The sequence below is a fragment of the Cervus elaphus genome, chromosome 11 (genome assembly GCF_910594005.1).
Source record: "Cervus elaphus chromosome 11, mCerEla1.1, whole genome shotgun sequence".
NCBI classification, from domain to species: Eukaryota; Metazoa; Chordata; class Mammalia; order Artiodactyla; family Cervidae; genus Cervus; species Cervus elaphus.
In genome coordinates this window covers 36,670,345-36,697,685 of record NC_057825.1, presented here as the reverse complement: position 1 = coordinate 36,697,685, position 27,341 = coordinate 36,670,345, and the positions used below count along the sequence as shown (strand labels likewise).

The window sequence follows — 27,341 nt, the reverse complement described above, 5'->3', positions numbered from 1 at the left end:
GAGCTCGCAAATGATGTGATGACTTTGACCCCATTTTGTCAACAACTGACCTAAAGCAGTCGTTCAGCTTGAAAAGAAATGGGAAACTGGACTCGGAATCCACACTGCACTGCCTGAAGAAATCTAGAGCAGGAGATGTTGCAAATTCCAAAGCTATTTAAAAGCTTTTCCCTCCATCCAAAGAAGGGGGTTGTAGAATGTAGAGGAAATCAAATAGAGTACATCAGAGCTAGACAGAGCCTTTGTCAGCATCAAACCCTACCTTCTCTGAAAGATGAGGAAACCAAGGCTGGTGTGGGGATGAAATGACTTGCCCAGGGTCACACAGTGCTTGAGGCCAAGCTGGGATCAGATATGTCCTCCCCAGTCACATGCCTGTCCATCATCCCTTGACACTGCCAGTCCTAGAGGAAAAGGATTTGTCTTTTGCTTCAGTGTCTGGCCCACAGGAATCGCAGAATAAGCACGGAGAACCCACATGTCTGAGTGGAGATGGTCTTCTTTCCCTCCCAGGGTGTAGACAATACTGAATGAACACTTGGATTCCAGACTTTGAAACACTGTTGCAGCTGGGGAGTCTGGAAATTAACTGGTCAAGTGAGTCAGATGTGGAGAGGGAAAAATATATATTTGCCTGGCTTTTTTCCTCAGAGGTCACAAAACAGGAGAGTGGGAGACAAAATCTGGTAGGCTGCCTAGCATCCTTTCTGGGATCTCTGCGACTCAGAATTATAGCCTTTCAGCATATTTCCTGGATCCGATTTGACATCTGAATTCTTCCCTGTCTCCTATCATTGTCAGGCAGAGAGACGTTTTCCCAAAATGAGGCTGAAGCTGAGGGGGTGAGAACAAGACTCTCTCAGAATTCCTGGGTCCAGGTGACAGGCGTAGTGACAGGTGTGGCAAATGCAGCGCTCTCTGTCTTTCCCTCCCTTTCTATTTCCTGTCAGCCAAGGAGGCTGAGAAGAGCTGCCATGTCCCTGAAACACAAGCAGGGTCCATGAGCTCGTGTCTGTAAAGCAGAGAGACAGCGCTTTGTCTAAACACCCAGCCACTGCTGGGACAGGCTCCATCGGCATCAGGTAGACACAACGAGAGGAGGCTGTGGACGACCCCGAGAGAGGGGGCTGCTGGCCGCGGGTCCTTCCCCTTTCATCTGGTGTCTCTGTGGTGGCTGCAGAGGGTAGGGTGCTGACAACAGATACAAGAGTCATGTGTGTGTAAGAGGTTGCTAGCATCAAGACCCACACAGGTGAGGGACTCATCACAGCTAGAAATCCATACTAGGAGACAGAAGGCCAGGGGACCACACATTTCAGGAGAAAATGAGTAGTGGAGAGTGGTCTGGAATCAAGTTCCCCAAAGATCTTCCTAACCAACGCTTCACATGATGAATGGGGAAGCCAAGACTCCAAATAGTGATGTGATGGCAGGTACAAGTGATTAACCTGAGTCTACTGAGGTCTTTGATCATGTGATCTGGTGACATTATTTGGCAAGGCTGAAGACCCCGGACCATCCAGTCTTGGGTTCTGAGAAATGGTTACAGCCCTACAGACCACCACCAGTCCCTGTCCTTCTGGAGGGTGCATCACAAGTACTGTTTTTGTACATTGTTTCTTTTGAGTCACCTTGTACCTAACTGACGCTGTTGCTCTGTCAGGAAGAGCTGGACGTTAGCATTTGAGAATGAAGCCCAGAAAACAAGACGAGGCCTGTAGACACTGAGGCTGTGGCCCTGGAGTGGCAGGACAGAGCCAGCAGGGCCTTCCTGGTGTGGCTCTGGTGCAGTTCTATTTGAAGCCAGAAGGGAGTGTGGCAGCAAGGCAGATGGGTCATGCTGGTGGGCTCTGGAATAGATTCTAGAACCCTGGTCTTGGGCTTCCCCGGTAGCTCAGATGGTAAACCATCTGCCTGCAATGTGGGATACCTGGGTTCGATCCCTGGATCGGGAAGATCCCCTGGAGAAGGAAAGGGCAACCCACTCCAGTACTCTTGTCTGGAAAATTCCATGGATGGAGAAGACTGGTAGGCTACAGTCCATGGGATTGCTAGGAGTCGGACACAACTGAGCAACTTCACTGGTTCACTGATCTTGGTGACCATCTGGCACTCTCAGCACCCTCTTAATCTATGACCCAGAGCCTGAAAACATGTGGAAAATCAAGTGAGTCAGATATGCTGAGACCCACCTGGGCACAATCATGACCAAAGGGAAGCTTTGCAGTTGACTCAGCAAACATCACAGAGATAAGAGTCTAATACCAAACATAACCCCGGTCAGAGAGAGGGAGATAAGATTTAGAACCAGTTTAATAACAGGTCGAGATCTGTCTGTCATCTGGTTCCTGTAGAATGGCCCTTGGGTTCTGTGGGTCCTTCACTTTCATTAATACAAGGCTTTCTCAGCATGCATGGTGTTTGTACCTGGGACACTGGCCTGCTGAGAGCAGCTGCTTGATCTGTGTTTGCTGGAGTGGATTTATGTGAATTTTGGGGGTCTCAGGGGAAGAGAATGGCAGAGTTGGAAGTATGATGAGAGAAGGATGTATGAGGGGCCCCAGAGCAGATCCGGGTGAAAGGCTGAGGACTGGAAGGGGTCTTATCTGAGGCCATGGGCCCCAGTAGAGGCGGCAGCAGAATGGACCCATGCCTGACCTCCACGTGGTCATCACCAGAAAGCAAGCCAAGGCCAGGGCTTTCCCTGGGAGGGGCTTAGCCACTGCTTGCCCATCAGGGACAGGAGAGCTGAAGTCCCTGGCCAGAGCCCAAGTGACCAGGCAGTGGTGGGAAACATGCCCACCAGACAGCTTTGACGACGGGAGGCAGGGTCTCCCACCCGGCCCGGCTCACCTCCATGTTGTTGTGTGTTTGCCCTGCCTGTGTTTTAGGACCCCACAGTAACTTTTCCAGGTCACCCCATTGACAGAAACTTGAGTTCTCAAATCAAATGTGACCTCATCTGCCTGGCCCCTGCTGTAGGCTTTCCCTGTAATCTGTCAATCTTGCCTCTCCCAGGAGCACCAGTCAGTCCATCATTGGCGCACCATGCTCTTCCGGCTCCAGAGCCTCCTGATTTGGTCTTCCTCCCCAGAGTATCTGTCCCACTGTCCTTGTTGTTCAGTCGCTCAGTCGTGTCCAACTCTTTGTGACCCCATGGACTGCAGCACGCCAGGCTTCCCTGTCCATCACCAACTCCTGTAGCTTGCTCAAACTCACGTCCATTGAGTCAGTGATGCCATCCAACCATCTCATCCTCTGCCGCCCCCTTCTCTTACTCTCAATCTTTCCCAGCGTCAGGGTCTTTCTCAATGAGTCAGCTCTTTGCTTCAGGTGGTCAGAGTATTGGAGCTTTGATATCAGGTCTTCCAATGAATATTCAAGGTTGATTTCCTCTAGAATTGACTGGTTTGATCTCCTGTAGCCCAAGGGTCTCTCAAGAATCTTCTCCAACACCACAATTTGAAGGCGTCAATTCTTCAGTGCTCAGCCTTCTTTATGGTCCAACTCTCACATCCAGACATGACTACTGGAAACACCAGAGCCTTACTTGGATAAAACTTAGTTCAGAGTTGTGCCCCTTCTCAGAAACTATCCCAGAACCCCCAGTCACTTCCTCTCTGTTTCAAGTTGATCCATGCACTCTCATAGTTAACAGACACCCGAGGAAGGTCAAGCAACCTAACGTGTCCTTTGAAGCAGAGAGCACCTCGGTGGTGAGTGCTGCTATTCAGGGGGGACAGTAGAAGCAGGGAAGCAGGGATTTGCTGTCCCGATTGTGCCCACAGGAAGCACACCTCCGTGAGCCAGACCCTCTCCATGTGCTGTGTGTGCTTCACTGGCAGCACCGCTGCAAGAACCCATGCCCTGGATGAGCAGAGGGGGCCTTGAGAAGCTCAGCCTCCTGCCCGAGCCTGAGACATCATGACAGGGGAGGCCAGGAGTTGGCCCAAGCAGATTGGCTCTTGAGTCTGGAGAATGTCTGCCTCACCAGTAGGTGATTGGGGTTGCCACAGTTGGGAGAAAATTGGGAGGAAGGCAAGATAGGGGCAATAAACCTGGGCTTTTCTTGGGGTGTGGGTCCTGAAGCGGAAACCCCATGGGAAGGTGAGAAGAGGCATTTTGGAGCACAGGTCTGAGAGTTTAGGTGGTTTGCTTTGGGGATGTGTATGGAAGCCTCGTCCTCACCTGTGTTACTTCCAGTGACATCACCTCCCTGATGATTCTTGGAGTGGGAGGAGGGCTAGTTCTGAGGATAGAAAGGGGAATTCTGCATCAAGCTTCACATAAGAGTAAGTACTAAGGCTGCTTATGGTCACAGAGGTCATCAGAGTTGTTGACTGTGGTCTCTTGGAGAGCAGAGGTCTCACCCATCTTTGAATACAAGGTACCCTGCACACAGCCAGTACTTACCACTGTTGTTAAACAGGAAACAGTGGATCCTCATTGGATTAATAGCCGGTCTTTGTTAAAGGGTTTCCATGTGCCAGGCACTATGTGAAGCCCAGCTTTAGGAGATTAAGTAACTTATCTAAGGTCAAGCAGTTAAATATCTGGGAAGATTGGGGTTTGACCCTTGGCCTGTGGCCCCAGCACCTGCATTCCTAACCTCTATATAATGCTGCCACCTGTGAGACTGCCCAGGGGACCAGGAGAAGGAAGCGATAAGGGTGGCACATTGCTAGAATCTTTATCCAGGAGAACAGAAGCTGGGCAGATGGCCACAGCCAGGGGGTGGTTGGTAAATCCTTCCCCTACACAGAGGTCTAGTGTGCTATCTCCCTTCCTGGAGGCACCACTGGGGTTGATCTGCCTTCTTCTTTCCCAGGTTTCATGGGTCCTATGCCAACTTGCACTATGGCTACCTCCCCGATGCCCTGGTGGACCTCACGGGAGGGGTGGTCACCAACATCAGCCTGCACTTGTCCTCGTCTGACCTGATGACGATGGTGAAGACGGCAGCAGAGGCAGGTTCTCTGATGACCTGCGGCACCCTGGCCGGGGTGAGTGGATCGGGGATCTTGTTGTACTGGTTCAAGCCTTTCCTCACCCCAGAGTGTTCAGCCACTGGCCCATTCAGTTAGTAAGGGGAATGGCTAAGTGACCACCATGGAGCACTGATGCTGTGCTTTATTGACACTGCCTCACTTAATCCTCGCAAGGGCCCTCCATCTGAAACAGGGATCACAGAATTCACTTACAGAAGAAAAAATGGGCTCAGAGAGGCTAGGTGAAATGCCCACCATCACGCAGCCAGTAAGTGGCTGAGCAGAGCTTCAAGTGCTGTTGTCTGATGCTGAAGCCTTTGCCTACTGCTTCCTGTGATCAGGAGCAGTGGGGTTCAGAGTGATCAGGGGAGGCCCTTTGATTCTCACTGGCTCTAAAGGCAGCACCCCAAAGGCAGCATGCCCCATTCTGAAAAGCTTGGCTACCCTCCAAATTATCTGTTTCTGTTCCAAGGCAGCCAGTGCCCTATCCCTGTGGATCCTTCCTTCATTCTTTAACCACGTGGGCTTTTGAGTCACACACCCCTGGTCTGAAACACCACCTGAAACCAAAATGCACTTTCAATCCCAATTCCTCACAGCCTGGAAGTGGCAGGTCTTCCCAACTCCCACAAAATGCCCAGAAGATACGTGTTGGGGTATGTCTCATTGATAACAAGCCGTTAGAGAAAAGCAAGCAGCCCAGGTCCTCGGGACCCAGTGGGCTTCTGTCTGTCATAGGGTGGTCTCCTGAGGTATGAAATGCTGGGGCCTCAGACACCCTACAGCCTTCAAACTCTGCCTCTCTAGGAAAGAGATCCAGGAACACATGGTGTTCCAGCGTGAGTCAGTGGGAGGCTTGTCTTCTAGCCCCAGCTCAGCTGCTGAGTGAATTGTGCTTTTCTGGGTTTTTTTTGAAGAACGTATGAGTGTTTAATGCTTGGTCTGCTTCCCTCCTTTGAAGCCCACAAGCGAGTCCATGAGGATGGCAAATGGACTGGTGAGCCTGCATGCCTACACGGTGACTGGCGCTGAGCAGGTAAGGCTCCCTGTGGACACAGTGCCCCAGGGTTCTTGCTCCCCTAAGCAGGAATCAAAATCACATGTCGAGTTGAGCCCAGCAAAGCTGAACAGGTACTGATCACTCTTGCCTCCACTTTGTCCAGGCCCATCATGGACAACCTCATTCCCTCTATTCATCCGAAAGTTCTGGTGTCTGGTATCCCCATCCCTCAGGGACACCCCCCGCAACCCCAACCAGAGATCTTACTCTCCTTAAATGACCTCAGAGAGGCTGAGTGTTTAGCCAGGTTGGGGGATTAGCCCCAAAAGAAAGCAGAATAGCTACCCAATTGACTTTGGAGGAGAGTTTGCCCCAAAAGGGTTTTATTTGCTACATACCAACTTAACTATGACAAAGACTCTCCAAAATATAGGGGCTCAAACAAGATCAAGTTCATGTCTCAGGTGAGCAGGCGATTCCAGAGCTAGTAGGTGGCCCTGCCATCTGTAACATGGGGCTTCTAACTGTAAGCCCAGGGCAGCTGCCTCTGGTCTCCTCATTCCCCAGCCTGGGGAGGAGAAAGAGGCCACGGACACTTACACACCCATTTGGAAGCCACATGTCAATCAGGCACACACCGTGTCCTCTCAGATCCCATGAGTCTGGACCTAATCAGGCCACCCCAAGGCCCAAGGGTATCTGGAAAACATACCTGGTAGGGCTGCCATATGCCCAGCTAGAACTTTATTCCCACAAAAGAGTGGAGGGTGCCTCTTGGGGGACAGTCTTTCTCCCCAGCGCAGCAACCAACTTGGGGTGGACAAAAATGCATGTCACCAGTGTGTGCAGTAGCATTTATTCTGGAAAACATGACTTAAGTCCAGCCTCCTCCATTCACAAATGAGAAGCCGAGGCCTGAGAGGGGAAGGTCAGGGTTGCATAGCTGCTTGCAGTGGCTGGGCTCAGACACCACATCTCCTCATTTCCCATCTATGCTCATCATGCAGACATGCAGGGACCATCCTTCCTGGCCTTGTGATGATTTCCCACAAATGCCTCCCCCACCATGATCCCTGTATTTCTCACAGCTCTTGAGGTCTGATAATGTTTTCTAGGCCCTAAGAGACAGAGTTACAAACCCCAGGGTCCATTTTTCACATGTATTTATGGAGCAAGGAATGCAAAGCATCAGCTTCTATTTCTGGCTTGTTTCTCGTATCTCCCTTCCCTGTGCCAATCTGTCTCTCTTGTTCATTGACCAAAGGCCAGTTGCTCCACTGTTTTGTGTTTGGGTGAATGTTCCAATCTGCAAAACAGAGGCAATATCTTCTGTCTCCTGTCCCCCGTCTGCCTCCCTAAGGAAATCAGTACCAAAATGCTTCCTCTGCACAGCACCTGGAGGAGAGTAGGCACCTAATAGATGCTCTTGGATCAATGGATGTGGGCACTAGCCTGAGTGAATCAACACATTTGTCCTTGGGCTGTGAAAATGACCTCACGGATCCTCCATCATAGAACGTATGTGAGGAGCTCAAATATTTCTCAGAAGCAAGGGAGAGGCCCTGACAAACCCAGGCCACAGGAGATCCCAGTCCCAGTGGCTTCAATGCACTTCATCTGGAATTGGCCATGCCCTTCTCTGAATTCTCAATGGAGACAGTCAGTACCATCATCACATCTGACCACGGATGGATGCTCTGTTCCCCCAAAACTCCCTATCCCAGATGTCGACAAGTCTAGGCTAGGGAGAACAAATTGGCTTTCTCATGTGCCAGCCTTGATCCTGGCACTGCTGCCTAGATAACTGTGTTGACAAGACTTTGGCTCTGCTTCCAAACTTGGAAAAGAGAGCTGTGATCAATGAGTGACATCTGTGCTGGACCTGAAAGGAAAGAGCCGTGGTACCAGTGTGATGTGCCGGCCATTCCCGGCAAGGCCCTTTTCACACATTGAGATGGCCTCTGTTTCTCCTCTGAACCCAGGGGAGAAGGCACTTTGTGTATCCAGAGGTCCAGACGGCTGTGGAATGTGAGTCCTGCCAAGGGTGGGCCTGGGGATGGCAGTGACAGAGTAGCCAAGTAAACTTCCAGGGCAAGGTCAGGGAGGAGAACTGGGGGAGTCCAAGTGTGGATTTAGCTGGGGTTTGGGCTCCTGATGATGCTGCTCATAGCCCCGATGTTTTTCCCCCACAGCACATGCTTTGAGTTGTTCCTACAATGCATTGAGCAGTCTGAACAGGACATTCTCCTGTGACAGTAGGTGATGAAGACCGTGTGTTCTGCACGGTCCATTCCCGCCATTCCTGCCATTCAGTGGCTACTGACACTTCCCAACGTGTGCTCTCAGTAGTGCCAACCTGGTGAGATGCTCTGTGAAAGCAGTATTTGGATGTTAGCATTTTAAAGGCTCTGAGAAGGCCTGTATTAACAACATAAGTGCAGCTTGGTTTTAATCTACCATTAGCCATGAAACAATTTTCTCTAGGAGTCGCTATTAACCACCTATGGAACTCACATTCAAGAGGATACTTTCAAGGAATTATTATCCTAGGAGAGATGACCTGGATCACCTCTTCCCACTGGCCCCCTTTCTGAGAGATCTGACCAGGGTCAGGGTACAGTCAGTAGCCAGGAGAGTGATGCAAGAAAGCTCACCCATTCTCAAATGCAGCTGTGACCTTGGCCTTGAAGGTGACCCCTGAGCCACTTGGCTAAGGCCCATGTGATGGCAGAACCCAGTCAGAAAGAAGTAACACAGTCAGACAAGGACCCAAGGACTTGATTAAAGATTCTTCCTCCAGAAAGAGGGGCTTATAACTCTGACCACAAGTGCTAAGATTAAACCAGCCCATAAATGCAGCATGTTTTTTAATCTGTTCATCCTCCCTCTGGGCGGGACACAGACAGGAAGATAAATGAAATTGGCATTTTTTACTATGCACCTAGCTGGGTCGGTGACTCCCTGGGGAAAGGGATGTGTGTTTCTCTGCACGCATCATTTAGCGCTGCCTTAGCCCCTTCCAGTCACTGGCTGCTCTTCTCCCATGCCTGCCCGAGCCCCTGACTGTCCCTTGGGCACCGAGGGTGGCTTATTAAACTTTTTGGACCACTGGAAGACTGTTTCTCACATCCCTGTTCCATGGGCTCCATCATATGCTGGTGGTTATTAATACAAAGCCTGGGGTCCCAGGGGATGGGGCATAGAAGGGGAACCCCCATCTCATGTGGCATTAAAAGTCAGAGTACCTTCCACTGCAGTGTCAGCCACAGAAGTAGACAGAAAAGAACTGTACCCAAGCTAGGTTCGTGTGCCCTTGTCTGACCCCATTGCCCTCTCATGTATATGTGTTAGCTGCTCAGTCGTGTCCAACTCTTTGCAGTCCTGCAGACTGTAGCCCACCAGGCTCCTCTGTCCATGGAATTCTCCAGGCAAAAATACTGGAGCGGGTTGCCATACCCTTCTCCAGGGGCTCTTCCCTACTCAGGGATCGAACTTGGGCCTCCTGCCTTGCAGTCAGATTCTTTACCATCTGAGCCACCAGGGAAGCCCCTTTGCTCCTTCATGACACCACCCTTTTGGTAATCACATGCTAGCCCAGGGTTTCCATGCAAGATCAAAGTCTCAGCAACATTCAAGAATGAGCTGGGCCCTGGAGCAGCTGTATCCTTTATCCACTCCCAATTCCAAAATTAAGAGCCTGGGCTTTGGAAACTGACCATGGTGAGAATCAGAATTCCTCCTCTGCCACTCACTCTCTGGCCTTGGGAAAGCTGCTTAACTTCTCCGATGCTCATTCTCCACCTCTGCAAGACAGGGGTTACATGAACATCTACCTGGGAGGATTGAAGGCTATAGCGCGCATCATACGCTCGGTCAGGCATGGCTCTGGGCCTGCCTCCACACACAGGTTTCTTTTCCACGTGGGAATATTACACTCAGAACTTTCTCCTCTGACCTGGAATCAGTGAACAAATCTGCCCCTTCCTCACCCCTCTGTCTCTTCCGACAACATTAACACTGATCAATATCGTAGCTGCAATTCAATCATGCTTTTAATTCCTCTCCCCAGGCAGAGGCCTCCTGGATCCAGGAACATAAGTTCAAAGGGTTGTGATTGTTTTAACTTTGCAACAAACAGTCCTGCCCTCTGGCCTCAGTGGTCTGAAGGAATAGGTGTGCTGGCCTCCGTATCTGGGAGGGGTGATGATGTGACCCCTCCTTCCCCACCCCACCTCCCCCACCCCCAGGAAGGAAGGAGATTTCAGGGCACTCAGGAGATGCCCCTACAGAGACAGGCTGCCAGAGCCAGGTGCGGCCACCACCCTGCCCCCCGTCCCCCGACTGCAGACTGGGGGAGGGCTCAACCCCTAGGCAGTTCTCTTCCTCCTCAGATCAGCCTCCTCTCCTGGCCTTGCTCAGGACAGTGCTGTGGAGACCCCAGCACAGCTCCCAAAGGGCCGCCAGCCAGGAAGCGGCTATTTCGGTGGACTAGAGATGCCGGCTGCAACAGGACGTGGAGAAGGCTGGGGACCCATAAAGATCTCCCCTCTGTAGCCGTGGCAGCACCAGCCTCAGTGTTTATCTGCCATGCAGTCTCAGCTGGCGCAGGTTTTAGGATGCAGTCTAACGGAATGAGGAAGCTGCACCTGCCTTCAAGGTGCTGCGCAGAAAAAAAAAGGACCATTTTCTTCTCGATCTCATTCCAACTCCACACGGGCAGAAGCATTGATTTTTTCCCTTTTCATTTTTTTCTTCTGGCTGCAGCCAAATGAGGTCAGAAGTTAAATTAGTCCTTGGAGGTGAAAAGCAGCTGCATTCATATCCCTTCTGCCAAATTTTGCTGGAGAACGCTGACAGTTTTCCTTTTCTGTTCTTTGCAGATTGAGTACAGGAGGAGATGGGAATATCTTATCCGCCTGTGGAACCCCTGGGGCAAGATCGAATGGAGTGGGCGCTGGAGCGACCGGTATGGCTTGAAAACCTCTCTCTGTCTCCTTCATGGAGACCTGGTGTTCCAAGAGCACCCTGGCCCACGAGGGCAGCAGGTGGACCTCACTGCAGGCCTATCCAGCTCACACCTGTGTGGGACTGTCTGTCCATCACACACTCCCATGATGCCATTCACCAGGCATCGTTTAGACACCTACTGTGTACTCTGTACTAAGTACACTGTGCGGGATGGGAGCTGTGGGACAAGAGACAGTGTCTGTCCTCCAGTGGGTACACCAGAGTAGTGAACTCATATACTACCTAGATTAAGTAAAAAAATTAAAAGGGGGTGGAGCAGGGCAGATGCTGGGTTCTACTTGGCAGACAGAGATGGAAAGCAGGAGCCTCAGCCCATAAAAGCATCCCATGGGATTCGGGTCCTGATGCTGCTATGTCATCAGGATGGAAAAGCCTTCTTCTAGAGGGGGAGTTGGCAAACTGAGGCAAAGATCTGGCTGAGTTTTTGACTCAGTCCACCTGTGTTGTCTCTCCTGCCCTATCGGTCCAGACTCACCTTGCTGGTGGTGGGAGTGATGAGGGGAAGTGGGTCTTAGTTGTGGCCTTGTTCCAGGCAGCTGCTCACTGGCCCAGATGACCTATGTGGCCCCCGCTGTGTGGTCTGTGGTTCCTGGGGAGCTGGGCTGGCCTTTCCCAGCTGCCAGGAGGACTGATTCCTGGTCCCCACCCCTTTGCTGACTAAGAATGACATGGCAGTCCTGAGCGGGGATGGAGGGCCAGCCACAGCAGACTGGCTCCTCTCGGCTCCTCTCCTCCAGTGAGGCCCAGCGCATCCACAGGCCGCTGAGGACCTGTGTTAGTCCATGGAAAGAGTCCAGAGGCCAAGGCAGCTTAGCGCAAGGAAGAGATGATCCAAAAGGAAATGCAAAGCATTCAGGCACACAAGAGAACAGGCCCCCAACAAGCAGTGAGCATCAGTGCAGGGAGAAGTGTGTTCTGGAGGCAAAGGCCAGCGTTGCTCCTCTCCCTGTCCTGACCCCTGTGCCCCAGGCTGAGTGGTGTGTGATCCTGTGTGGGTCCCGGGATGCTGTGTGAGCCCCAACAGCGTAGGTGCCTACATAAGTGGGGCTGGAGGGTAGTAACATGAGAAAGGTTGAGAGAGGAAATAGGTAGCCTGATTTAGAGTAAACCTGTTGTGATCTCAGATACCCTCTAAAAAAAGGGCAGCTAATCCCTTCTCCCCCGACAGAAGGGAAATGAACTTGCAAAACCACAAACCACTGGACAGTATTTTTGCTCCCTGACACCCTCCCTCCTTTTACTGTACCTCTGTTCTTTTCTTCTTCCCCAGGGGTATCCATGGTGCTACCAAGTCCCTCCCCCTACCTTCCCAATCATCACTCCAAGCTGCCCACTGTGGCCAGAGTGATCAGATTAACCAGAATCCCTGATCGGGGCTGGCCACAACAGCAGGAGTAGAGGAAGGGAAGGTGTCTGCAGTACATCCTCCTTGAGTAAAAGAGGCAAGAAATTCACATGAGCTGATGTTCTGGCCACTGTCCCTGTGCTGGAGATCAAATGGCCAGTGAAGGCAACTAGGGACCCCAGAGGTGAGGAAAGAGAAGCTTCCCACCAGCAGGTCTGTTCAGGGGTGTGTGGATGGGGTTGAATGGAGTTCAACCGAAAAATAAAAAGGTATATAACTCACTTTGGAAGCAATCCCTAGGTAGGAGGGAAGTGTCGGCTGCTGTGCCTAGCCACATTTATTTGTAGTGTGTTAAGGGCCAGGAAGCTGGCCTGGGGCAGTGGAACAAGAGAGAAAGACGTGTCACACAACCTGGAGCCAGGGAGCCTGTGCCAGCTGAGAAGTTTAGATTTGTGCCCTAGAGTCCTGGGGTTCATGAAGGCCTTTGAACAGGGCAGAGAAGTGTGCAGAGCAGGGATGGGGGGTGGACCCCACCACACCTTCTCTGGTGGATCACAGGACTGAGGGCTGAGGTTCACAATCCCCCAACAATGACCAGGCTGGAAGGAAGTGGCATAGCTGCATCCTCACTTTCCCTGTGCGCTGGTTAATTCCCTCCCTAGTTTTTAAGAACTGGAGACAGATTGGGAGAGCTGATAGTCTAATCTCACACATAATGGAAATTTCAGTCACACACACTTAAAGGCAAACTTGCATGAATCAATAGTGTATTGATTTACACTACATTTATTTTCCCTTACACACTGCAGAAAATGTAATTATCACTTAATTATAAAATTACCATTTTACAATAACACATCTAACTGGCTCAGCCTGCAGCCAGAAGCCTGAGTGGTCCCTACCTTGCTCTCCTGGCTCAGAGGTGACCCAGCCCCACCCTGCAAGTTACTCCCAGAGAAAGGTCTCATTACACTTTTGTGCCTATGGGGCCCAGCGCCTATGAGCATGCCTTTGCTTTGAGGAGCAGGCTGGAAAGGAAGGGACAGCTACTCCCTTCTGCCTATAAGAGTATCCTTCACTGTAGACCCTAGGACTAGCTTCTGGAACACATCATCCCAATGAAGCAGACAGCTTTAATTGTTTATTAAGCCAGCAAAAAACTATGGCATTCTACTATATGCCAAGGCATGTCAGATGATATTATGCAATGCTGAGCAATGTCACTGATCTCATGGACCTTGGAGGCTAATGAGGGACAACAAGAAATATACAGGCACTGGTATCAGAGGGTGCTAAGTACTGGGACAGGAGTGGTACTCCTGTCCAGCGGGCTCAAAGGAGGGACTCCACAGTGGGGACAAGGAAGGTTTCCCAGCAGAAGTACCTTTTAGGAGGAAAAATGAATAGAAGTTACTGGGCTTCAGGACTGAAAAGAGGAGGAGTATTCCAGGCAGAGGGAGCATCATGGTGAAGGCCAAGGTGGGGTGGAGGTTGGGTGCTGCCACGGCCACCAAACAGACCAGCATTTTTAAGAAACAAAGATATTCTTTATTGTTGGAGTGTATAGTTCAAGGGCAGGGAGAACAGGTCACTGCTCAGGTAAAGCTGGAGAGGTGCACAGAGGTCAAGTTCTGTTTCAGTTTGAACTTCGTCCTGAGAGTAGTGGGGCAGTGCTTCAGTGTTTATGGAACTGCCATAATTAGACTTCTGCTTTAGAAAGATCATTTTGATTGGAGGTGTGGAGAATGAATAGGAAAGTGGGCAGGGCTGAGTTCTGGAAGGCCGGTCCACGAGGGAGATGAGGGTTCTTGAACTTGAACACAGCAATAAGGATGGAAATAGTTGGATGGTTTTGAGAGGGGTTTAGAAGGTAGAATCAATGCATCATTAATATTTGGTGATGGCTTGGATGTGGAGGGTACAAGAGAGAATAACTCTTCATGTTCTCATTTGAGCAATAGGAGAAGGCAGCGGGTGAGTACGGTTTGGAATAGGTTGATTTCAAGGTCATGGTGGGGCTCTGGTGGAGACAAGGGATGAAGCATAGCATGTATCCTTCTAAAGCTCAGAAAAGAGGATAAGGCTGGGGACAGTGTAGAAGCTATCAGCATAGAAAGAATCGTCAGGTAGAGTGACACTGTCCACTCGCACCTGGAAACTTCTGGAGGCCTGTGCAAAGGGCCCCTATCAGGGCACGTGTAGTTGAAATGAAACATCCTAGGAGATCTCATCCCGTGGTCTGTCTCTCCATGCCCAGGTCCCCGGAGTGGCAGGAAACCCACGACCTGCGGAAAAACCAGCTGTATGAGGATAAGGACAATGGCGAGTTTTGGTACTTTATTTTATTATTTGGTACTTTTAAAATTATTATTATATTTTAAATCTTTAACTGTTGCCCAAACCCTCAATCCCCACCCTTTCCCTAAACTTTTGTGAGAATGAGGATTAGCTTTGCAGAAGGAGTTTATTTTCTCCGCCAAGACACCAAAGCTTTGAAAAAGATATTGTGTGTTCTCTCTTTGCATGAAAGGCCTTTCAGCTCTGAAATATTAGAACTTGCAGCAGGTGTTAATGGTGAAAAGGAATATTGACACTAAAGCTTTGAAATCAGCAGTTTCCTGGCAACCAGGATGCATGGTTATCAGGCATGTAAATTCTTTGCTGTCTTTTTGGAACCCTGGAGTGCCAGTCTTTCCTGGCATGAATTGTAAAAGAGCAACTTGAGGTTAACCTCCCAGCCCTCTCTCTAGCGTTCTGAGTAAGATGTCAGTGTCATCACTCAGCAGCTATGTAAGACTAGATGCTTTAAAACATATTGTCAGATAAAGAAGATGTGGTACATATATACAATGGAATATGACTCAGCCATTAAAAAGAATGAAATAATGCCATTTGCAGAAACATGGATGGACCTGGAGAGTGTCATACTGAGTGAAGTTAAGTCAGACAGAGAAGGAGAAATATATGACATCCCTTATATGTGGAATCTAAAAAGAATTGATACAGTGAACTTACAAAACAGAAACAGACTTAGAGAATGAACTTTACAGTTGCCAGGGGCAAGGGATAGTTAGGAAGTTTGAGAAGGTCATGTACACACTGCTGTATTCAAAATGGACAACTAACAAAGACCTACTGTATAGCACATGGAACTCTGCTCAGAGTTATGTGGCAGGCTGGGTGTTGGAAGGGAGTTGGGGGAGAATGGATACATACATGTATATACATATGGTTGAGTCCCTTTGCTGTCCACCTGAAACTATTGAAAAATCGTTAATAAGTTATACCTTAATACAACATTTAAAATTTTTTTTATTTTAAAAAATTTAAAAAACATCCTCAGCCCTACACTCACATTTTAAAGGATAAGACGGACATTGCCCTGATGAGTTGTCTTGTTTATTCAGTGACATATTTAAATAAAATTTAGCATGTGTGAAAAAGAGACTAGGTCTAGGTAGTTGAGAATCAGAGGGACAAATATAAATTAGGAGGAAAAATTTTTCCAGTCTTGCAACTTTAGTCACAGGCATGATTTTAGGTGTTGAATCCATTGTATTCTGATAAGGGCTTCCCAGATGGCTCAGTGGTAAAGAATCCACCTGTGATGCAGGAGACAGAGGAGATGTGGGTTCCATCCCTGCGTCAGGAAGATCCCCTGAAGGATATGACAACCATTCTGGTATTCTTGCCTGGAAAATCCCATGGGCAGAGGAGCCTGGCAAGCTACAGTCCATGGGGTCACAAAGAGTTGGACACAGTGGAGAGATTGAGCACACACATACACAAGACTTCAATAGTATATTTGGCAAACGGCCTATGGAAAGGTGATTTTATTAGCAGTGTGTAGGACCCAGGACAGAAAGAGACTGACAGTCATCTTGCTGGCCAGGAAAGGGACCTGCAGAACCCATAATTTGACTGTGCCCTTGTCATCCCCATAATTTGACTGTGTCCTTGGGTTTCCCTGGTGGCTCAGCTGATAAAGAATCTGCTGGAGACCTGGATTGGATCCCTAGGTTGGGAAGATCCCCTGGAGAAGGGAACAGCTACCTACTCCAGTATTCTGACCTGGAGAATTCCATGGACTATTCCATGGGGTCACAAAGAGTCGGACATGACTGAGCAACTTTCACTTTCACTTGTTGTCCCAGCCACTGGAGAAATCAGAAGGGTATTTGCCCACAAATGAACCAGAATGGGGCTCTGGTCTTTGGGTAGGACAGTGGTAAGTCAATGGATACTGTAGTTGACAGGCAAAGGGACAGTAAAGTGATGGGAACCTCCACCCAAAGGACAAACCAGTGGTCACTAAAGCAATGTGTCTCTGTTTATAAACAGGATGTCATGTCAAGATTTCCGAGATAACTTCTTCGGCCTGTTTATATGTAACCAAGTTCCAATCAGCTTGGACCATGGAAGCACGCTCCATGAAAGATGGTCCCAAATGATGTTCAAGGACCACTTAATTCCAGGAAACACTGAAGGTAGCTATGACAGTAATTATTCTACCAGGTGAGAAGCTGCCAGCTCTTGCCCTATCCTGGCTTAAGCTCTCAGTGGCCCTTGATTCTAGACCATCAGCCTAGAGAAAGGGAGGACTTCGTCAGCCCAAAGGGACAACTGTTTCTCCAGGAGAATGATTGCTGGAGGGGCTGGGTGGGAGGCTCTCAGACGTGCCTCCCCTGGCTTCTTGCTTTCCCACAGCCCTTCTGCTAACCTCTACCCTCCCAGGACTAGCAAGGGCCAACTGCACTTCAGTGATTGCCCGGGACTTTGGGAGGGCTGTGAGAAGAGCACTGGACATGTGTCAGGGTCTGGGTTCAACCACTGTCTTTGCCACATTTTGGCTTTGTGGCTCTGGTCTGTCTGTCCTCGGTCTCCCTAACTGTTCCCAGTGGAATTAGTCATCTCTGTCTGCCCTTGGAAGCCACAAAGCCCCATCCAGGCCCCAGGGAGCATACTCCAGCTCCTGCTGGTTGATGTTGATTGGTACCTGCAGCCCATAGCACCGTACTGAGGGCCCAGAGGTGGGCGCCTCAGAGCCTGTCTTTGGGCTCCTAGAAGATGAATTTTATTGATGAGATTTTAAGGGAGTGAGTGACATATTCTCACTGCTCCTCGGCTCCCCATTTGTGACATGGATGAGTGAAATATCACCCTCTGAAGATGAACCTGAGTGTGCTTACACACCCTGGATAGGAAAGGCTATGCAAACAATGTATTTGTGTGTGTGTGTGTGTGTTTGCACCTCGACATGCGCATTCCCTCTCCTTGGCACCAGCCTGCCCAGAATGGTGTGTTTGAATGATCTCACCACCCACCCTCCCCCAGACTTTTCACTATGCTGGTCACAGAAGCTAGTCATCAGGAGGGCATGGGCAGATTCTGAGAAGTCGCTGAGTCACTCTTGGGCAGCAGGTTGACTGATTTAATCTTCCTGAGCTCCGCCTACCCGACTGGGGCTAAAGCCCTCTTCCCTAGATATAATGCGGGTCGAGGAACTAGCCAGAATTATACATTGGTGCCATCTTTAGTAATTCCTTACAAGGGAGAGAGGGCAGGGAGGCAGCCAACAGCACCTGCTATGCACTGCTAAGTGCACTTGAGTGTATCATCTTCTTTGATCCTCACAAAAAACCTGACAACTGTGATGGTCATGTATGTCTCCCTGCTTCCCTTTCAGAGCTTCCCAATTTTGCCTTAACCTTCTGATGTTTACTAGTTCATCTCTATCTTGATTTATCTTCATTTATTTTTCATATGTTATCTCCCATGCATTTGGATCTAACAGTTTTCACATTAGTGGTCTCTCTCTGGCTTTGGTGAGGACACTAGGATGGCAGAGTTCTATGAACTGACATCTCTCAGCCTCTCTTCCTCTTTCTCCATGTGTGCTTGGGGGTTTGACATCATTTCATGGCTCCATGGTTGTCACCAGTGCATAAGCTCATGTATACCTGAGGCCTCTGGAATTCTACTTATTACAAAAATTGTTTATGTTTAGTCACTAAGTCATGTCTGACTCTTTGCGACCCCATGGACTATAGCCCACCTGGCTTCTCTGTCCATGAAATTTCCCAGCCAAGAATACTGGAGTAGATTGCCATTTTCTTCTCCAGGGGATCTTCTCAAACCCAAGGATCAAACCCACATCTCCTGCATTGGCAGGCGAATTCTTTACCATGGAGCCACCAGGGAAGCCCTTTATAAAAATAGCCCTCCATTTTACAGTGTAAGAAACATTTTCACCACATAGGAACTATACTTTCCCTCCTTGTTTATAAGAAGAGACTAAGGCTCACAAAATAAAGGAGCTTGTGCCACAACTAGTAACTTTGGGGACTGGAACCCTGGTCTTAGGTCTTCAAATCCAGAGTTTCTTCCACAACCCACTGAACTGGGCTTGGCTCTCTGAAGTGGTCATGGTCCCATCCCAGAAACCCAGGAACAAGCTGAGGTCCAATCACTGCTGTTTTTCATGCAGGATACCAGAGGGACATGCAATACATCTTCTCTGTGCCAGACAGCGTGGAAAACAACAATGTCATCATGTCCTTCAACATTGGGCCACAAAATTTAAAAGAAAAAGACAAGACATTTCCACTGAAGTACAAGGTGTTCAAGGTAAGGCAGTATGTTTCAGGGCTTGCCCTTTGGGGAAATTTCCATACCCCTTGGGTGGAGAAAGCAACTGACTAGCCTGGGAAATTTCACTTGGAAACAGACTCAGAGATAAAACCAAAAAGGCAATTGAGTTCACCTAGTTCAAGTCTATAAATCTGCAGGAAAACCTGAGACAGAGAGAAGAGTACAATGGGACACACCTCCTGTCCTTGTCACTTGTCACAGTTTCCTGGTATGCTGGTGGCTCTAACGCTTGTTCCTCAAAAAGTAATCTGGTCCAAGGCCAGCTGTTGCAACAGTACATATTCCCAGGACCACCCTCCAACCTGCTGAGTCCCAGTTAATCCCCCTGGACAGAGCCTGAAAGTTTCAATTATAATGAGCTCTCTGGAGACTGCATATACCCAGGAATGTTTGAGGATCATTGGTTACACTCTGGGAGGAGTTTAAGGAAAAAAAACAGTCCTGGGTATACATCCGGTAGGTATAGTTTTCTCTCATGCTGAAACTAAAGTCTGGTGAAAGTTCCATGATTGACTTACAAGCATCTGCTTGGCCACTCATCCAAGGTCAGGTCTTCGTCTCTACCCACCTTCCCTCCCCTCCCCTCTCATGGCTCTCCCAGCCAGCCCTTCAGTTCTGAAGGGGCCATCTCCTCCCATCGCCTACTCATACTCACCTGCACACACCCTAACTGTGAGTAGATGATCAGGGAATTCTTTTTTTTTTTTTTTTTAACTACCATGTAAAATAAAGGAGTTACAAAAGAAAATCTGACACCCTTGCTCCCTTCTCCTTTCCCAAATAATTTAATGCATCCCAAAGATCAAGTGAAGGGTCCTCAAAGCATACACCCTGCAGCCTCTCTGCACAAACATGGATAACTAAGTGCGCAAACATCCAATGCTGGGATCCTCTGTCCCCATGTTAGAGGTGAAGTGACATGGTCACAGTTAATGGCAGAGCTGGGAACTGGGTACCAGATGTTTCTCAGGCCTTCAGTATACCCATCATCTGTGTGGCTGGAGCTCTGATTATGGCATCTTTGGGAAGGAGCCCGGGAATGTTACCTGAGACTAAGGTAATATTCATATCTTGGGCCTCCGCCCCCTCATGGACAGGCAGAACTCCTGGGTCCTGAAACAGTCTTGTGCACTGGCTGTGGTTCACTCTAATAGGAAGGCCTTACTGATAGAGAACTTCAGAGTTCTAAGCGTGTTCACATTCATTGTCTCAAAAACCCTAGTACACCTGCTTTTATAGATGTGGAAGTCACAGGTCAGGGAGAATGAATGTCCTGCCCAAGGTGCAGCAAGATGCTGACAGGGGTGTGCCTGAGACCAGAACTTGTGGCCCCAGGACCAAAGCCCTCAGCAGGACATAGGCATGTGCCTTTCTGGTGATGCTCATGGCTCAAAGAGAAACAATGCTTCTGGTTCTAGAAAGAGGAGAACCCTTTGGATCATGCTCTCTCTGAGCACATTTCCACTTCTAGTTGCATGAAATCAATGAAAAAGACCATACTTTTGAGGTGCCTCAAACCAGCAGAGACTATCAAAAGAATATCTAAGGATGCTGTCATGGACAGTTGTCCTTTTCATCACCGCTGGGTACATGTGAACCCTTTCCATGTGGGTGGGGACTAGGCAGGGCCTGGTCTCCCACTGCAGCAAAGAGGTCAAATATTGCCTCTCCCAGCCCTTGGATACAAAGGAGTAGATTGTTGGGCCAGGCTTGTCCAATCAGATGTTCTTGGTCACTCTAGGTCTCGAGTATTGAGAAAGTAACTAAAGGATGTGGGGTCAGCTTAAGGATTCTTTGCAGCAAATCTTTGGGCCCACGAGCAGCAATGCAGTCAGATTTGGTGGTGATGTCCAGCTGTGTAGCCGCCTCTTTTCATTCCTGCCCACCGTCCAAGCTGCATTCTTTAGATTTCCCATTGACTCTGTGACTTTCCTTTCTATAAATGAGTTTTTGCTCACCCTAGATTGGTTTCCATTGTGTTTGGCAAAGGATCCCAACTGATTCAGGTGCCTCCTAAGAGGACCCTCAACCTCAAAGTCCCCCAGTTCCCCACCTCTGAGAAAAACAAAACAAAAGGAGTTGGGAAAGGCTGGGAAGGAATGAGGCATCTGGTATACCCAGTCAGAATTTTACAGTTCAGGACCAGACAGAGCTACTAAAAGTATTTCAGCCTACTCTCCCATTTCCTGATGCGAGAAGTCCAGAGAGGATATGGGGGCTGCCCCCAGTGCACAGAAGTTGTGTGTGCTCTTTGTATTGTCATCTCTGATTCTAGGTTGCCCCAGTGCCAGACAATGGAGCAGCCTTGTGTTTGCTGATTTGCCCAAAGTCTTTATGGTTCAGGAGCAAGATTGTAATCATATCTGTTTTCTAAATGTTGCCAAGCCCGTTTGTCTACTTTTCAACTAGAACTGCCTTATTTTTCATCTGCCCACCTTGCTGAAGGGTCATGCAGACCTCAGGTTCCCAGCTGGCTCAGTGGTAAAGAATCTGCCTGCCATTGCAGGAGACATGTGTTTGATACCTGGGTTGGGAAGATCCCCTGGAGAAGGAAATGGCAACCGACTCCAGTATTCTTGGCTGGGAAATCCCATGGACAGAGGAGCCTGGTGGGCTACAGTCCATGGGGTCGAAAAAGAGACAGGACTTGGCGACTAAACAACAACAATGTGCAGACCCATGAGCTCCTCAGGCTCCCTGGAGATCCCATTGGATCTTGTAGGATCCTGATTGAGAGGGTTCTAAACACCAAAGAGCTGTTCAGACCTTGACAACTCAAGAGACACTTGTGGGGTCCTTCCATGGTTCTGCTGAGAAATAGGCTATGTTAATGGCAGCAACTAGGCCTTGAAGTCTCCAGGGCTCCAGTGGTATTGTAGGTACAGGGCTGCCACCTTGGCATGGGCTTGTGACCCTCCAAGTGCTATGGGAATATGGCTCTGCCTTGTATCAAACCAAACATGGGTGATATGCAAATAGGCAGGGAGAAGAGCGAAAGGAAAAAGGGAAGGGTGGACAAGCTTCATCCTCCCCGAGGCTGGGAGTTTCCACCTCCCTTCCAGCTTACCCCTGAGCTCCAGAGACATCTGAAGAAGGCAAGTCAAATGGTCTGTACACCTAAGTGGAGCTGAGGATCAGCAGTAGAATAGAACTAAAACCCATGCCAACATGAAATACAGTGCCTGTAGGTGGTGGGTATTAACTGAAAAGGAAGCAACACAGCTTTCTCTATTTTTACCTCTGCTACTGAGACTGCAAAGCCTCAGTTTCCACACTCATAGAATAAGGAGCCTACCATCTGCTTGGGGTTACTGTGACAATCCAATACATTACCTGGAAGTACTTTGTAAACCCTGAAGTGGCTAAATGGGACTCCATCTTCAGTGCTTCCTTCTACAACATGGGCAGACTGGAACATAGACATTTCCCCATTCAGACACACGCATACATCCCTTCAAACACTGGGGTACAGTGGGGTGGGGGACATGAGAACAAACTCCCATCATGCTGTCCAGCAATCTGACAGAACAAGTTTCCTTCTCATTGGAGCTCCAGAGCTGGAGAATTTACACTTGATCCAGGTTCTGTCTTCCCTCCAGTCCCCATCACCATTTACCTTTTCCTCTCAATTTTATCATCATTGCTATGAAGAGTAACCAAGCTGAGATGATAAAGGTAGACTCTCCTCTCCTCAAACACCTTCCCCACCCTTGATTTCCTTCCCCTTCAGGTCTCTACAGCAGCTGGCTTTCCTTTCTTGCAGCTTCACTTGGGGAATGAGTGATGGTCCCCGTTCACCCCCCGGGTGTTCCAGGGAACAGGCTGAAATTGCAAGAAAAAGGAACACAGGGCCCTGGGGTAGGCTGCTCGGATCTACTCGCATTTGGGTTTTTGTTTGGGTTCCTGAACCTGCCTTTCTTCTCTTCCCACAGGTCGACTATCAGGTATGGCCACCGCCCTACTGCCATCTGTCGTCATTGCTATGCCTCTTCCAACACCCTTGACCTCCATGTGTCTCTCACTGTTCGGTGGCTGCCAGTTCAGTCTTGCTATGTCCTGCAACAGACACAAGCTTAGAACTTCCAAACAGGTCAATAACACAGGAAATATTTCAGCTGTGCTCGTCTAAAGCTGGATTCCTTGGGTTGTTCTCTGGCTTGATGTCCCAGAGAGGCTGCAACCATGAAACCATCCTCAACATTTGGCCCCTGCTAGATAAGGTTGATGTTGCTGATTCTTTCTAAGACGAGAGACAGGACTAATGGGTATCTTTAGCTTCCTGTATTCTTTTTCAACCCCCAAACCCACCACAACTAGGATGCATGCAATGCAAATGCAAGCTCAAGGCATGTCCTCCAACCCTTCTTACAACCACATCACTGCCACCACCCTCCTGCTAGCTGCTGCCGCCACTACTGCCCCTACCCGCCACCCACCACCCCAGTAAATATTCTGGCTTGGCATTGGTGAAAGGTGACCAAAATATGGGTAAGAATGGAGAAGGAAAGACAGGGTTTGGGAAACCTAACCTCACAGGCACTCAGACCACTTAAATAGATGTGAGCTCTGTGGTGCTGTTATTGCCAAAGGGAGATGCATGTGACCGGACCGAGGATGGAAGGGAGAAGGGATGGAGCAGGATGGAGCCACAGTCAATGAGTAGTGACTGCAGCCTGCTGGCAGGTCCAGGGACCCTCCTCCAGACCTCCCAGAGATACCCCAACCGGGAGACAGTGGCTGGGACAAGGGTCTCTGAGCAGAGGACACACAGAAGCCCAGGCAGACTGCAGACAGCAAGGAGGCCTGTCTGTCACAGTGGCGGCACAGCCACAGAGCTGCATTTAGGGTCTGACTCTGGTTCTCAGCATACCAGTCATGAAATTCGAACTTCTGGAAGGACTTCAAGGGTAGCACTCAAGTGCAAGAAATGGGTCAGGGTTCTAGTTCTCAGAGCTGGAGAATGAGATGAGGACTTGATTGAAGAAAAGGCATGAGACCCTTCCCTGGAATTACAGGGTCAGGTCTTGTGATTGTATGAGGCTCAAAGCCCATACATCTCTTTACACACTGCCTCCCCATGTGCACTTGCGCACATACACACACATACACACACACACACACACATACATGCAGAACAGTGCTGACTCTGGAGAACTGATCTCATCATTGCTTTTGCCAGAAAGGCCCAAGCGAGGTAGGCTCTAAACCTACTGGGGCTGCTGCTGCTGTCAGCAGATCCACTGTGGAGACTCAGCCCAGCTCCCTGCGGCTCAACAGCCACCACGGTCTCCTTGTGCAGCCCAGCCTGGTCCCCAGCCCCTGCAGAGAACCTCTCCCGTCTCCCTGTTTCCCCCCAAGGCAGAGCTCACAAGCAGTCATTTCACGCTGCGTGATCATTCTAAATGGAATCTCAATCTCAACCGTATTGGAGAAAATTTATTTAGTAAGGGGTTTTTATTATGTAATATGTATGTGACATCCGGTAATAGGAACTGCATTATATTTATTGTTTTGTCGCTAAGCAAATATTGAAATAAAAGGAAAATGATCAGGGCCTATTATTCTCCAGTGAGAAGGCATTTCAGGACTTCACTGGAAGGACCAGACAGAGGGAGTGAAAGGCCCCAGCTGCACAATGCTATAGGGGTCCAAGAGCACTTTGCAAAAGAGCCCAGGGAGAAGGGACTTTAGGGGCTCCAAAGGTAATCTAGTACTGGAAGAATCTCACTGGTTTTCATGGGATTCATCTTTATATATAAGTAGAGCAATGAACCCAGAAGCCCAGGATGCTGTGAGATTTAATGAGGTAAAACCACGTGTCATATTTCCTCACATTCACTGCAGTGTTAGCATCTATATTAAATAACAGTCTGAACTCTATTGCATCTTGAGACTTCAGGTAAGCAACTGTCTCTCCCTTTTCAGGGCCTGTAGGGCTGTTCTGAGGGATGGTGGGGGTCTGAGAGGTTGGGGGTCTCTCCCAGTGGCTGGGGCCCATAAACATGGGGGGTTTCTCACCAACATCCCATCTTCTCCAGTTCCAGCACTTCCAAGAGAGATTGCCATCCACCTTCTTCTCCAAATTCAGAATTGCTGAGAAGGGCATTGTGTCTGAAACCACACGCAACCTCACAGAGTGCTTCAGTCTGAGCCCTGGGACCTACGTGGTGGTCGTCTCCGAGGGCAGAGAAGCTATTGAGTTCTTGCTCCGAATCTTCCTGAAGATGCCAGACAGTGACAGGTACAGAACTTCTGGGATTCTAAATGTTTTTATCCTACTTAATTTTATAAAAACACATCACATCATTCTGTGCAGCAATACACTGTGTCAGTGGGGGACACAGCTTGGCCCTCACTCTGGAGAAACTCAATGCCAAGCCCAATGCCAAGACAAAAAAGAGGGTGGGGATGTTGCTTGATGGAAGGCAGGGTCACATGGGAGACCGAAGGGAGGGACCCATCTCTGGCAAGAGAGCTGGAGGAAGGCTTCTTGGGAGCATGGCATGTAAGCTAGTCCTTGAGAAGAAACATAACTCAGTGTTTCAAAGGGGAAGGCAGTGCTGCTGTTGTTCAGTTACCCAATCATGTCTGACTCTTTGCGACCCCACGGGCTGCAGCACACCAGGCTTCCCTGTCCTTCCCCATCTTCCAAAGCTTGTCCAGACTCATGTCCATTGAGTTGGTGATGCCATCCAACCATCTCATCCTCTCTTATCTCCTTCTCCTGCCTTCAATCTTTCCCAGCATCAGAGTCTTTTCTGATGAGTTGGCTCTTTGCATCAGGTGGCCAAAGTATTGGAGCTTCAGGTTCAGCATCAGTCCTTCCAATGAATATTCAGGGTTAATTTCCTTTAGGACTGACTGGTTTGATCTCCTTGTAGTCCTAGGGACTCTGGTGGAGGAAAAAAGCTTGCGCAGAAACAGGGAAGTGGGTGAGGATGGGGCTCTTTGAAGAATAAGCAATGTTGTCTGTAATGCGCAGGAAGGTGGTACATGGCATACATGGTAGTTGTCTGATATGTGGCCAGAATGTGGGGTCACTGCCAAGTCGGCAGTCAAGACTGGGACCAACAGCACACCCGCTGCTGGGGCACCGAGGCAGGTATCACTGCTGCCATGGCAGTCTTCACAGTTGAGTGCAGACGAGGCTTTCTCAGTCCAGCACACCATGCAGTCACTGTGCCACCACTCAGAGTTGGAACCTAAGACAAATCTTATTTGCCATCCTGGCAATGAGGGTCACCACACACCTATATTTGGGTGTGAAAGGAACAGTTTACTAAATGATTTGAAGGCCAGGGGAGGCCCGCCCTGAAGACTGGACATGAGGTCACGATGTTCATCTCTCTCCTGACTGCCCACTTCACAGCCCGCTGTGCTGAGGGCTCTCCACGCGTGTCCTTGGCATAGGTGCCCAATGCCTCCAGAGGTGCCCACCATATGTAAGCATGAGCCTCCTTTGAATAGTGAGCTGGTCATCCTTGTCACACTGTCCCCTGGTTTTCTAGGCACCTGGACGGCAGCCTCAACCTGAGAGCCCTGCAGGTAGGTGTGCCGCAAGGCTGGGTTGGCAGCCTTCAACGGGTCACGGCCCATCCCCAAGAGCTTCTATCTCCTTCCTTCTGCCTCACCACTGACCAGTGAATGCAGAGACACCACAAGGGGCTGGTGACTGCTCCAAGGGGGCAGAGAAGAGGGGAGAAGCCCAGGCCTCAGAGGCCAGGCTGGACCCAACCATCTTCCTTCCACAAACTTCCATTTTCCTATTCCCCGCTAAGGTTTGATCCAATTGCTGGATAAAGCCTCTGATTTTCAAGTGGGAGGTTCTGGGACCCTCCCTGTATCAGACAGGACACTCCCTTCCCCAGAAATTTGATGTTGGCTCTTCTTCCTTACATCCAGGCAAGTCTTCCAGGAAATGGCTCCCAGAAGAGTATTTTCTACAAGTACGCTCAGCAGGTACTGTAGTTAGCAACGTGGTGATGAGGGGCCCTGCCTAGGACAGGGATGGAGAGGTGAGAGGAAAGAAGGCCTCTCCCAGGTCCTTACCAGGCTAGACAGGAAGATGACTGGCTTCTCTCCCTGGATGCCTCTAGAACTGATCCGGGGAGACAGGACACCCCCCACTGGGTGACATCTGGAGTGAAGTGTAGAGTTTTGAAAGGGAGGGGCTCCTTATAGGAGGGTGAGATGTATAAATCTTTAAACAAGCCGTCAGCAATGCCCCTGGAAATCTTCCCTTCTCCCGCTCTGCCGCCTCCCACTGGCGTTGGCACCCTTCCTCCTGGGAGCTGGCCAGCTTTCAGAAAGCACCACCAGCCTTCTTCCT

At 49.5% G+C, this 27,341-nt stretch overlaps 1 protein-coding gene across 6 annotated transcripts in view; it reads left to right on the top strand.

Annotated features, from left to right (window-relative positions):
- The window catches only part of CAPN13 (calpain 13), a 117,775-nt gene that overhangs the window by 49,155 nt on the left and 41,279 nt on the right, over nt 1–27,341 (top strand). For 5 of the 6 annotated variants that reach the window (XR_006343440.1, XM_043917505.1, XM_043917503.1 and 2 more), the window contains exons 6-15: nt 4,829–5,003; nt 5,950–6,024; nt 10,869–10,954; nt 14,619–14,693; nt 16,703–16,848; nt 18,849–18,988; nt 22,945–22,956; nt 25,051–25,253; nt 26,521–26,557; nt 26,915–26,971. Coding sequence is in view for 5 of the 6 variants with exons in the window: in XM_043917505.1 (XP_043773440.1) it covers nt 4,829–5,003; nt 5,950–6,024; nt 10,869–10,954; nt 14,619–14,693; nt 16,703–16,848; nt 18,849–18,988; nt 22,945–22,956; nt 25,051–25,253; nt 26,521–26,557; nt 26,915–26,971 (1,006 nt within the window). In the remaining variant the exon portion in view is untranslated. The remainder of the gene's footprint in view (nt 1–4,828; nt 5,004–5,949; nt 6,025–10,868; nt 10,955–14,618; nt 14,694–16,702; nt 16,849–18,848; nt 18,989–22,944; nt 22,957–25,050; nt 25,254–26,520; nt 26,558–26,914; nt 26,972–27,341) is intronic. The other variant, XM_043917506.1, reaches the window with a different exon arrangement.